We start from the raw sequence: 14061 nt of genomic DNA, 5'->3' as shown, positions 1-14061 counted from the left end.
AAAATGGCTTTGTGGGGTTTAAAAGCAGGTGCATTAGTCAGCCCTCCCTCATCCTCTCTCGAGTGAGATTGGGAGATGTGAGAAGCCATCTCATTTGCTGATCAGATCACGGACAGATTATCAGCCTAAATGAGCATTAGAAGAAGCTCCAAGGCATTGGAATAACACATACTGAACAGTCTTACCATGTAGAACGCGTTTTCCATGTGAATACAACGAAGAACTGGCGAGAAAAGAAGCAAAAAGGCAACTATTATTGGGGAACTTTATTCCAAACTGGTTGTTTGGATTTGTCCTTTTTGGACTTCAATTTGACAGAAAAGCTCACCATTACACATGCAAAGTGTTGTAGAGCTGATATCACGACTGTAACTTCAACCAGAAGATTGTGTTCTGTGCTTGCACTGACCCTGAAACGAGATCAGCCGGAATGTCTTTTAAAGGTTACTCCATCTCGGTCTCTGACTGAACGTGTTGGTGGACCCATTCGTGACTCTATTAGTCAGCACCACCATGTATGTGCTGTGCACCCTGGTGTTGCTGTCTCTCCACAGCCTGTTTAGGAGACCCAAGCTCCAGGAAACCTCTGAACCCAAAGCAATTGAGGGCCCTGAGCAGCACAGTCAGGATGTAGCCAAACTGGGACGCAAGAAGAGGAACAAGCAACCCTTGCCTGGAAGTTCTGGAGCAGTCCCTAGACTGCATGACTTTGAAAGATGCCTGGATGGATCCAGCAGAGCAAGTAAAAGAAGATCTTTTCACCTGGATAACGTGCATGAGAGAAGGAAGAGAGCACAGGTGAGATTGAAAATGGAGATCGGCACTGTTTACTTTGCTGATACATGATAAAGATCACCATTCAATGAAGTTTATTTAAGGTTACTGTTGTTTTTGACTGATCCGTTCAGGAGCGACTGTCTGCCAGCTACTGGAAAACCTCCATTTATTCCAAAATGCAATTATTTATTAATTGATTTCTTCTCCTTATTTATTAGTGTTGCATTATTGATTTGGTGAAACATAAGATGTTTCTGAGCGTGTGAATTTCCTCCATTGCTGTTATCAAAGTCATTGCAGAATGTCTAATAGAGCTATTTTAGCCAACTGGATGCGTTTCAAAATGTCTCATCCAATTGTTTTCAGTAGTTTTGTGCGATCAGTTGTTTCTAGAGTAATTCAGAATGTGAAAGACTTGTAAATATCAGTATGTTCTTTTTGCAGAGTGTACATGGGGGTTTTCGTGTACCTGGAATGATTATTATCATGCTGTCCCGTTTCTAATGTTCTTTGCTGTCTGATGGACTGTTTTAGCAGATAAAATCCTGACTGGTTATGTAAGCAGTGGGTTAATCAGAGAGCTCCCTGTCCTCTTTAACCGTAATTTAATTCATACGTAATGCACTCAATCTAGTGTTGTTCCCTTCCCTCAATGTTCTTTGCTTTCACTTGTTGGATCAGCAGAAATCTCCCCTTCGTCTAGCACACGTTTATATAGAAAACAATGGAAAAAAGGCACAGTGGAATGCAAAAGACACATTCTCTGTGAAAGTGAACTAGACACTCGAGACTGCCATGTGACTTGTGAAATGGTCTTAATGCTAGCTGTGAGCGTGCACATATTTGCGCTGTTATATTTGCACTGTAACAGTAGATTGTGGCTTTACGACTACATCCAAACTGCCTGTCTACAGTGTAGTTGTCAGGAAAACACTATAACGCCTCGAATGAATCCTTCTCTTCACCTGTCAATGTCCATACTGTGTATCCACCCAAGCCCTACTTTCACCTCTGACACGGAGAGCAGATAAGATGACAGAGAGCAGCAAAATCTTGGTGACATTTATTTATATGTAAGCATAATGGACAATATATCGCATCACCAAAAATTATCGAGGTCATGTCCATATATTGTGCAATAAGTCGATATATTGATTATATTACTCACAGCTATATGGAAAGTTTTGTCTTTGAACAGTAATTGTTTGAAGAGAATCTTGCTCAGCAAGTGTTTATGGCTGGATATCAGGAAAACACATGTGGTTTTATGTCATAGATATTTAAAAAGAACTATCACTTGTTGTGTAAAGCACAGCAAGACTGGACATTTTCAATGTGTTGGGCAAGCATCTGCATTTGTAGGGCTGCATGATTTATCACGATTAAACTGCACGTGATTTGGCAAAGGCTACGATTATTTTATGCACAGATTGTCAGAGCTGTACGGCTCTCTGATCAGTAGTAAATGCTTCTCCATCTGAAAGCCAGAGAGCGTAGAAACTGCAAATATGCCCTGCTGCAGAAGAAGATAACACGCTTCACATCGCTGTAGCTGAATAAACAGAAGATTGAAACGCTTTGATTGATTAAACATGACTAATAAAAACACGACTGCCTTATTCTGTGTAAGAAGCCACATCATCTCACAGAAAGATGCTCAATTGTCGTTATGAAGTGAGTTTTGAGTAAAAACGTTATTAAATGTCTTTTGTTGGACAAGATGTTAATAAATGCTTCTCATGTCTGGAAAGATGTTTGACGCGTGTTTCTTTTATAAGCGACTCAAACTAAGATGGATTAGCATTTGGAGCCATATTTCATTGACAAGCTGCGCATAAAAAAAGTAATCGCAGCCTTTGCGATCTCATAATCGCACTAAGAATCGTTTGTAAGCGGTTATCGCATTTAAGTTCAATGTTATTTTTTATATCGTGTGATAAATCGTGCAGCCCTATGCATATTTGCGTTCTTTTTCAGAGCATGTTTCCAGCCATAATGGTATTCTGGTACATCGCTCTTGCAGTGTAGTCATAATCATTGAAGTTAATGAGATCTTTTTTGTTGGGAAACCAAATGTAGCTCAACTATCAGTTCTTTAAAGGGATAGTTCACCCAAAAATGAACATTTTTGTCATCATTTACTCACCCTCAAGTTGTTCCAAACCTGTATGAATTTCTCTCTTCTGCGGAACACAAAAGAAGATATTTTGAAGAACATGGGTAACCAAACATTTGATGGGACTCATTGACTTCCAAATATTCTTCAAAATATCTTCATTTGTGTTCAGCAGAAGAAAGAAATTCATACAGGTTTGGAACAACTTGAGGGTGAGTAAATGATGACAGAATTCTTTTAGTTTCTTTTAGATAGTTCATTTTTGGGTGAACTATCCCTAAGTACTCAGTACTCATTTTTGCAATGAGTTTCAGGGTGTTGTTTGACTTGCACACAGCCAGCGATCAGAATGGCAGTATTGGATTATCATTAACAGGGCTTATGTCAATGCATGGAAAAATCCTGAGCTGACACAGATTTGTTATCAAGGCTAACCCTAACTTTTAAGACCTTAATTAGTAAACTTTTAACGAGCACAGCATTCCTACAGACACCTAACAACAGTTTTTTATTGCTTTTACAGTTCTCTGGAAATGTTTTATTAACGCTGACCTGACCATAAAATGATTTGTGCTCAGTTAAAGAGAAACAGCTTTCAATCTATACAGTGTTTATCAGCTAGTTATTCATATTCATAAGCCATCTCACATTCTCAATACCAGCTCATGTTTGCGTTTGTAACCCAGTTACCCAGCAGTGCCTCAGAGTTTGGTCTCATGGGAGCAGAAGAATGGTGTCAGTGTAGTCGCTGAGAGACCCGTCAATTAATACACTACACAAATGAGTGAACAATTTCACCCACTGTGACCGGCTTAAAGACGTGTCTGTTTAAATTATTATATCATTTTTTGTAGAGTGATTTGTATTTGATGCATGATTTTTCAGAAGAACACACCAAGGTTGTGTGTTCAATTCTTTATATCTTAAATGCACTGAAAATGAACACATTTAATAAATAAATGTAAAATATTTCAGTGTGCCAAACAATAGGTGGACACAAATGTTAGTGGAGTGAAAAGCAGCACCACGCTACATTCGCATGCTAAAATATTAATTTCAGTGGCCAGGCTGGCGACGGAGAGAGAGGGTGAGAGAGGGAGGAGGGAACTGTGGGATAGGAGGGGAAGGAGGACAGAAGCGCGGGGGAGGCGTGATGCGGCTCGGATTCCACCGTTACCAAGGAACAGCGACAGGAAAAACGGCGTTGGTGTCAGTACGAGAGTGTATGTGAGGAGAGAGGAGCTGTGTGTGTGTGTGTGTGACACAAAGAGAGAGCGAGAGCGACGGCTTAGCTGAGATCGGCAGCGTGTGTATGTGTGTGTAAATGAGCATGTGTGCTCACACTCCAAATAAAACCTAAAATTATGAAGGCATGAGCACACCAGGAGACCGCAGGGACAGAGGTGAGTTCAGAGATGGAGATGATGCAGAAAAATTTTGCTTAAGCCATGTGTGCTGTTTTTCTGTTCATATTTCATTTTTCCTGTCTAAGATGTTTTTTCCTGTCTAATATTTAACACACATGGTCTCTCACGAGTCATGACACGCATGCACAGACGCTGGACACTGCATATGGTGTTTAATGTCACTGTGTCCAGCGCAGACAGATGTTTGCTATGGAGGGATTTACAGGAGCAGAGGGAGGCGGTGATTTTACTCTTATCATGGGGGGATGGGGAAGCTGTGATAACTGGATTCAGATGAATGTTTTTTTTATGGGGATTTTCATAGCAGAGAAGTTGCATGTGCTTGCGTTGCGTCCCTGTCCTCCATGTGTTTGTACAGTGATTTAGACAAAGCAATGCGGAAACAGGAGGCAGACGGACAGATGGAGAGACATACTCAGGGGGAGACTGCAGATGAATGAATGATACAGGAAAATCAGACAGACAGCGACAGACTGTTGGACCACAGGATTCTGCTCGATGGTGACAGACTGTCTGTGCGCATGCATGCATCGGCTGATATGAATGATTGATGCTGTAGGCTACAGTAAAGAAATGGTCAGCAGTAACTAACAGGTTACTTTAGTGAGAGCTTTTGTTTTATATTTCAATAATGAATAAAATGGAATTGATTCAGAAACCAGATACACACATTTACATTGACACCAACATAAAGGCATACAGTACCATAGACTTTTATTGTTTAGTATAAAGCCATTGTGAGTCTGTAATGCTACAGACTGACTAAAATCCTAACCCTTTTCCTAAAAAGAAACTTTATGCATTTTAAAAATAAAAATGCAAATGAATCCAAATCTTTATGGATCCATCAGATCTAGTTTTGTGGGTATTATTATTATCCCAAGGTATTTATTTTATTTTATTTATAAATAATATTTTTAATATTTAATTTAATATTTAATTTATTTTATTTTGTTTTGTTTTATTATTTTATTTATAAAGTTTTTTTTTTAAATGTTCTTTATTTAATTTTAATATTTTTAAATTTAAAATTATTTTCAATTTTATTTTAAATTTATTTTAATTTAATGTTTTTTTTATTTTATTTTATTTATAAATGTTTTTTTAAATGTGTATTTAATATTTTATTTTAATCAATTTTTTTTTTTTTTTTTTTTTTTTTTTTGCTGACTTCAAGTATTATGCATCAACACACTTCTCAGATTTTAATTGTAATTTAGTAATTAAAGCTTTTTATTAATCTCCAAAACTGAACCTTTTTAAAAGGTCTGCTGTGCATTTAAAATATAAGATAATATTTATCCTGTTCTGTTGCAGTTGACTTTACATTCTTTATTGTTGGGGTCTCAAAGACTTCAAAGCATTATGTGCAAAAATGTTAAAGTAAACCTACATGATACATTAACCTATTTGTGTCTGAATAAGAGTCTGAATTTTTGGTTCCAAATTTTGATCAGTTTTACTGGTAGTCCACTGTATGAACACTTTTTTGGGTATAATATGTCAGTTTACTTTATTTTGCTATCCTCACTTACATAAATGAACTATAGTGTCCTGCACCCACTAGTAAAAATATATCAATGTCTAAATATTTTTTTTTGTTTTGTTTTTTTGACTGTATATTGTTTGTTCGGAGTGCGTTCAGATGTGTGTAGTGTTTTGAATGCTTTTTTTTTTTAAGAGCAGTCTGTCTCGACCAGCAGTTGGTTTGTACATGATTTTTTTTTTTTTTTTTTTTTGTCTCTGTCAATGTGGGCAGCAGAACTAAAATAGAAGCTGAAGCACAGGGGAGAGAGAAAAGCAGAAGTAGGCTAATGAGATTCACACACTCCGCTGTGTGTAAGTATGCTGCTGGAGATGAAAACCATGTCAGTGTGATGGGAATAACCTAGCTCTTCCTCAGCTAAACAGTCGTTTTCAACAGTGTTTCTCAAGAGCTCGTGAAATGCCCATCTGTAGGACTTGATGAAATGAATATGTGTGGTGTGCGGTTTCATCAGGGGACTGAAGCTGATCAGTGGTTTCATTAGAGCAGTCTGTGTGTGTGAGATCCTCCCAGGAGACCACCGTGAAACATCAGAAGGGCCTGAGTGTTGTTTTACCAGTGATAGAGTATAAATTGACCTTAAGGGAAGAGAGAGAAGGAGAGGGAAAGGCTCTGGGATAATTGAGTGTTTTGTTTACTGTGACTTCTGTTGGATAATTAGTGGCTATGTTTGTTTGTACATGACGGATCATCATCTGTCTGTACACCTCTGAAAAATGAATCCAGTAATTGTTAAAGAGTGACTCACATCAGAATCATGAGGTCTGATGTTGGTGTGCCATGTACGGCTCCCTCTGGTGGTCAAAACACCTTTATTAAAGGGGACATGTTTCTTTATGCCAGAATTTGAGAGACTATTAAGAGTACATGTGTTTTCTATCTCTAAAAGGACATTTCAGAACTTATATTTCTTCTCAGGTGGAATGAGGACTAACTTTGGGTCGACAGGAAGCTAAAAGTGCTCTCATACTTGTTTGAATGAAAAACAAATGCTTCTAGAGCTTTTCTCAGTGCTAACTTCACTTTTCTGAGCCATTTTAGCAGTGATGTGTATGCTGCCTTCATGTGCTATTGGAAATTTCCTGCTTCCTAACTTAAGTCATGATTACGAGCTCCTGGCATTCAAGTGCTTTGTTGTTGTAAAGAACAGGAATCATGGAGGACACAAGGTTTATTCTTGCCCAGTTAATGGAAAAAAAATCTTATTAAAGCTAAAATGATATTTAGCATCCAATTCATTGACAACCATATCAACATTCACCCTACTGTCTGCATCATCAGCTTGCTATAGCTGTTGTGGAAAAAACTAATAAAGCACACCTGTCACAGCAACAATTGTTCTCTCCTCCGCCATGTTTAAAGTTTTATGGCCCGGCCAACTCAGCAACTTCGGTATCAAAATTATCCCAGAGCTTCTCAGTGGTAAATATGACTTGAGAGGGCATTCATGTCCAATTTGTAAATAGAAAACTCATATTTACAATAATTTTGATAGCAAGTGAAGCATTAATTCTCTGTTGTGGCAGTGATTTTTAGTTGATGTAAGTCAGTTTTTCTCAAGTTCACACAGGTTTCCTATCAGAGTAACCACAGATGTTCACATTAACTATGACTCTCCCTGTTACATCAATGTTTGAAAAGCACAATGTCAATACTTTATTTTGAACAGTAATTTTATTGTTTTATAATTTAAATAAGGTTTTTTTTTTTTTTTGGTGAAATAATGTTCTTGGTGCTAAATAAACTGTCTTTATTTTAAAGAAATGGCACTTGGTTAAAAAAAACTTAAATACTTTTTACTAGGGCTGGGTAAAAAAATATCGATTTCTCGATTTTAATCGATTCTCATTTTTATGAACTGATATCAATTCTTAAATCCCAAGAATCGATTGGTCTAGTCTGTTTTCAGTTGATGAATGAACACAACATGTAGCGCGCCTCCCATCTAATAAATCGCAATAATCTTTGTGTATTGTTACTTTTGATATGAAGCAAAGTCTCAGATTTCAAATGACGTCCATCTTATTATGAGATTCAAAAAATAAATACCGTTTTGGCGCTGTTAATGTGACGTGACAGATCGCTTTAGCGCCTCAGTTAAAGAGAAGCAGCAGCACGGCGCGCATGTGAACATCTTCTTCTCAGCTTTAATACCAGTTACAGCGTAAACATGAATAAACATCTGAAGGTATGTTGAAAGATACAGTACAACTTATCGAAATCTGTATCATGTCTCGTGTAATAGCTCAATCAGTGTTTCAACCTTGGAAAGACGTCAATAAAACAGCTTGTAAACAATGTCACATAACGTCACATTTACCTCAGAAAAACCATATTCAGTGAATATGGTTTATAAACTCGTTAGTCAGCTTGAAAAATGAACTCTAGAGAGCAGCATTCTAATAAATATATGCACCGTTACATATTCATTATAATTTTTAATGTTCTTCAACATTTAATGCATGTTTGAATAAATCAGTTATGACAGCCACGATTTAAATGTTTATATTTCAAAAAAACGAATTGGAGTAGAAATATGATTATGTAATTCTAAACTTTATTCATTATAAAAAAAACATTGAGTGTAATTTAAGTGTTTGTATATAAATAAGTTCATTTTAACCTTCAATATTATAGTAATTTAGTACCAACTGACTCCCATGTGTAGTTTACAGCATTATTAAGGAAATACATTACATTACGTTATATTATATTATATTATAGAAATATTAAGCAGCAAAACGGTTTTCAACATTGATAATAATAATAGCCTAAATTTTTCTTGACCATCAAATCATCATATTAGAATGATTTCTGAAGGATCATGTGACGTTGAAGACTAGAGTAATGATGCTGAAAATTCAGCCTTAACATCACAGGAAAAAATTAAATATTAAAATCTATTACAATACAAAACAGTTATTTTAAATTGTAATCACTTCTCACAATTAGGGCTGCAACAATAAATCAATGCTTCTTGATTCGTGGATTGATTCTGAGATTTTCCGAATGCATCGCGATTCTCTGTTGAATCGATTCTGAGCTTAGTTTTTAAACAGCAGATGGCGCTCTAGGCTAGTTTTTAAACGCATGCTCAAATGCTCATGAAGAAGAGCGCTCATGTGTTCGGCTGAGTCTGAGAAAGTACTTGCACCTCAGAATGCTTTTATGACATGAGATTAATGTAAACAGCCCACTCCAAACACACTTGTAATTCGCTTCAACCTTTTCAAACTTTATGAATGATTATTTTAGGTTTAATTGGTGTGTGTGTAAGGAATTGGAAGCAAGCAGAGTACAGCTGTTTCTAAAGCACGCATTGCCATCTGCTTTTAAAAACTAAGCTCAGAATTGACTCGAGAATCACGATGCATTCAGAAAATCTCAGAATCAATCCAGAATCATTTCTTGATTTGTGATGCATTGATTTATTTTCCCAGCCCTACTGACAATATTACAGTATTTGCCTGTAATTTTGACCATGCTGCCTTGGTGAGCAGAAGAGACTTCTATCAAAAACATGAAAGAAATCTTACCAGCCCCAAACTTTTGAAAGGTAGTGTGAGTTTTTGGCCACTGTGTGAGCATGAGGATATCTGCTGGAACTATGCAGATGTTTTCCAAAATATCAGGTGAAAGTGAAGATTTCCAGTGCAGGGATTGGACTTGGATCAGTCCAAAAATGCCTGTCCTGCCATTGCACTGGAAAGAGGTCATTTGCTGGCAGCTTAAAGGATTATGGGTAAAATGAACTTGATGCAAGCTGCCTTATCTCTGTAGAGAGAGGTGGAGACACAGGACGTCTTCACTAACCTGTTAGTAAACAGGTTCTTTTCTTTTCTAACAGTAAGATCAGCATGAGCATCATTTTGAAGATGTGGAGCGGTTAAGAGCAGTTTGTTTGATAGTTGTGACTGGAGAGGATAAAGATGTTGTGTTGGATGGGATCTCTCATTAACAAGGGCTGGCTGGACTGGGATCAGCCTGGGCATCCTCAGGACTGCAGAAAAGCCGGATTCATGGTACAGCAGGACTGTGTGCATGTGAAGTCAGTGAGAGACCAGCATGAATAGAAGCTATGTAGTCTTCGAAGGGTTTTCTGTGTTCTAGGAGGATTAGTTTCAGCATGACTAGCGTGTGTTGTTGGGTCGAGCTTATGCTGCTATTCAGTCGTCACCACTAAATTTCAGCATCTGACTTTTTTTTTAGGCCCAGACATGTTAAATCAGCCAATGACCCCTTGTACTATGATGACAGAGTGGTTTTCTGTTGACCACATACTAGCTCAGACTGAATATTTGGAGAGATTCATGATTATCCTATTAAAAGCTTTTTTATTCATGCTGCAGTGCTGAAATGGGTAATGCCTAGGTTACATTTCATCACAAATTTGGTGACCTGCTATTAAATACTGCCAATGCATTATTTATTTGTTTATTTATTTATTTTTTGTGTGTGTGTGTATGACACTATTAATAGTCAGTTATTCAGTCATTGGGTGGCCAGGTTCCTTTGTTGTCTGTCTGTCTGAAAGGAGCCTAATCCTCTTGTGTCAGTGTGACCTGTAGCCCGTGCACTCTAATCTCATTTGTCATAAAACCATTTGTGTTTATGGCCCTGAAGTTTGGTCATTTGGACAAGTTCTGGTCACGTGACTGCAGGGAGACGTAGGCATCATGCAGAGATTTCTGCAGCATTACACCTCTATGGGCCCTTTTCACTTTTCCAGGGTTCTCAGAAGCAGAAGTTAAACTTTTATAGTAAAATTATGTAAAATTACAATTTGTGTGTTCCCTTGTGCTTCAATAGCAAAAGAAAAAGTCTACGATAGCATTTCTATGACTTTGCAAATTAAAACACATATTTAGGCCTAATTTATGATTTATGCATTTGAATACTATCTGCGCTTTATCTCTCTCTCATCTCTCCGACACACAAACCCACCTCCCCTCACTCATTTCATTTGCTCTGAATGAATATTGTTGGTGTTACAGGGCTTGAATTTCGGCATGAGATTGCGCGTATTGCACATAATTTTACTCATGCCCGCAGATTTTGTGCTCACACCCAAAGTGCGGCACATAAAGCCTCCTCTCAGTATTAAATAGTTCTTTTTTCGTTGTTAATTGCACTTAAACAGTCAAATACACACTAAATAATGTCAAAATGCTGGTCTTAGCGAGTATTCACAAACAGAGTCAGTTATGTTTTAAGTGAATATAAATAGTTGAGAAAGAAAATGCATGTGTAACAGTATAATGGATCTGTGCGTTAGGTCTTAAAGTGACAGCAGCCTAATATACCTGCTGCCAAATTATGGGATAATATTAAAAATATCTGTATGGCAGTTTTTCCCCATGGTATCTGTCAAATTTGTGGCCAGTGAAAATGCTGAGTGGCTAGTAACTTTGGAAAATCACTAACACAGTGGCTGGTGAGCAAAAAAGTTAATGTCAAGCCCTGAGAAGCTGTGTTTAGAACGACGATAACCCAGGGTTAAGTGCAGTGTGAAAAGCCCTAAATGTTCATTATTAGGGTATTTATTGGATTTTTGTCTGTTTACAGCCAGTCCAGCGGAGTGGTCTGCTCGGCCCTGCGGTCATGTACAGCACACGAAAGACCTGGGACGTCGGACACACCCCCTGCCTGCAGGAGCTCTGGAACAAAGACCTCTCATTGGATGGTAAGCACTGTCACATGAGTGGACTTAAAAACCGGTGTGGCAACATTTTTCAGAGGATAGTTTGAATGTTTGAGTGTATGTGGTGGGGAAGAGAGAGATACAGAGTGTGTGTGTGTGTGTGTGTGTGTGTGTGTGTGTGTGTGTGAGTGTGTGTGAGAGAGAGAGAGAGAGAGAGAGAGAGAGCCCTCTCTGGCTCAGTCATCGAGAAGAGCGCAAGGGATGCGGTCTTGCCCGCTGACAAGGAGCAACAGAGACGGACGGATCGGGATCGAATGCAGAACAATATGCGCTCTCTCCAGGTACAGAAGGGTAAATCTCCTTAAAGATGAGACGAGGGCTTGAACACTAGGACTGTTGTGTGTGCGAGAGAAAATATGTACTTGTGCTAATGCGCTCTGTGCTGCACGGGACAATATAACAACAGGCACAGCAATTGTGTGAGAAACAAAGACTAAAAAGGGAAGCAAACAAAGAGGAAAAACAGGGAAATGTCGAGGCAGAGTGCTGGTGGCTGGTTTTTGCAGTGACAGATTTGCATTCAGTCTGACACTCTTCCACGAAAGCGGCTCTACTGCTGTGTCATCGCAAACCGCACCAGCGGGAGGCTGCACGTCTCATCTGTGTGAGTGTAAACGAGAGCTATTTTGCAAATAAAATGGTAATTGTTGTTTTTTGGTAAGGTTCAGGGCCACATGAAATCCAGGTTAATGCATCACTTGCAGCAGGCTGTTATCTTATCATGTGTTACTGGTTTCTATGGTGCACACAGGACCTTCACCAGATTGATTGATAATGTTTTCACTGCATGTTTAGCTTGTAAGGATTGCTTAACCCAACAATGAAGATTCACTCATCATTTACTCGCCGTCCAGTTGTTCCAAACCCGAAGGATTTCGGTTTCTTCCAAGTAACACAAACAGAAATTATGAACTTTGTTTTTTACGTTTTGATGCAGTTATTGACTGAGGACTAAAGCTCTGAAGATTCAAAAAGGAAACCAAAAGCACAAAAAAAGTTGTCCGCAAGACCAAGGATGCTTGCAGGAACCCTGGCAATTTTTTTGCAACTAAAAATAGTTCACTAAAAAGTTCAATATATGCTCATGTTAATAATTCAGCTGAGATAAATTTATAATTTCTTGAGTATGTCTAGCATTTATGTAACTATTTTGCACTTCTATTAGATGTGAGACTTCAGACCAAACCATCAGTGAGAAATTTGTCTCTAGACACATTTTAAAACGGAAATGACAAAAAGCAACAAAATGGTCAAAGACATCTATGTTCGCATGAAAACAACACAGACACAAAAACACTGTAAAATGGCTGCTTATTCATATGACACAGCAGTAGCTGAATTTTCTCAGTTGCCTCCCACAAAGTAGCCTTTTGTTTAAATTGTTTGTAGGTGAATATCTACTTCATGTTCTCGATTATCGTTTTTTTTTTTTTTTTTTTAAATGCTGACAGAAACCACTTCAGATGATTCATTGAGAGCACAGTCTGAACAAATACAAATTGATTCAGACCATTTTAAGAACCCGTTTGTCCAATTCAATTCCACATCGCTGGTTCAGTCATCAGAAATATGGGAGGCGCATAATAACTGCTGAAATATTTGCAGTGAAGACATTTCTCAGTTCAGTCAGAGCGCTCATGGTACAGTGCGTACAGCTGTAGGTGCCGCTGCACAAGACTCTTGACCTGTATTACAAATCTTCTGAAATCATGTGATGGTTTTATGTGTGGAACAGATGGAAATTGAAGCTGTTATTAATTGAAGATCTTGACATTCACTTCTAGATCCCCTTGTGTGTTCATGAGAATGATTGCATGAATGAGTTTATTTCTCAAAGTTTTGCATCTAATAATTATATTTTAATTTATTTCAGCTTTGTTCATTTAACAGAAATGTTTTCAATAGTTTTAGCGTTTAGTTAAAAATAACCCTGATCTGGACTACTTTCATGGTACTTGTGGGTCCGTTTCTTCCAGAAATATATAATTTAATAAAAATAATAGCAATGTTTACAGGTAACACTTTACAATAAGGTCTCATTAGTTCAGGGGTTTTCAAACTGGGGTACGGGGACCCCCAGGGGTCCTCCAGAAGATTCTAAGAGGTCCCCAGAAAATTTCATAGAGTAAAAAGACAAAGCAAAAATGGTTGAAGTCTACCGAACATTCTGTTTAATTTCTATATGTGTCTCTCCTTTCTTGCCGTATACATACTTTCCAGAGTTGTATGTTTGCTTTGTATCTTTCTAATGAGTTTTTCTCACTATAGTCCCCTTTATCTTGCTCACTGGGGTTGTAAGGCAGTATTCTTAATGCAGTACGAAAGCTGCTTACATACATTTATTGTGAAAGTTGCTTATACAAATAATTTCTAATTAAAAATGTCCTCCTTCAGGTTTATATATCCAACATTAAGTATAGCCAATTTAAGTTTAGAAACAATATTGTATTTATAATGTCACACACTTACTATATATCTTAAAGTTTAAATGTTT

At 37.7% G+C, this 14061-nt stretch overlaps 1 protein-coding gene across 3 annotated transcripts in view; it reads left to right on the top strand.

Annotated features, from left to right (window-relative positions):
• The first annotated feature begins 372 nt into the window (after positions 1-372).
• The window catches only part of kifc3 (kinesin family member C3), a 34390-nt gene continuing 20701 nt past the window's right edge, over positions 373-14061 (top strand). For 2 of the 3 annotated variants that reach the window (XM_051870374.1, XM_051870372.1), the window contains exons 1-2: positions 373-798; positions 11432-11549. In XM_051870374.1, the coding sequence (XP_051726334.1) occupies positions 514-798; positions 11432-11549 (403 nt within the window). In that variant the 5' untranslated portion in view covers positions 373-513. Of the gene's footprint in view, positions 799-4103; positions 4297-11431; positions 11550-14061 lie in introns of those variants that run through there. The other variant, XM_051870375.1, reaches the window with a different exon arrangement.

This window comes from Ctenopharyngodon idella, chromosome 18 (assembly GCF_019924925.1).
Source record: "Ctenopharyngodon idella isolate HZGC_01 chromosome 18, HZGC01, whole genome shotgun sequence".
Taxonomy (NCBI): domain Eukaryota; kingdom Metazoa; phylum Chordata; class Actinopteri; order Cypriniformes; family Xenocyprididae; genus Ctenopharyngodon; species Ctenopharyngodon idella.
The sequence above is the reverse complement of the archived record's forward strand: the minus strand, read 5'-3'. Positions and strand labels throughout refer to the sequence as shown.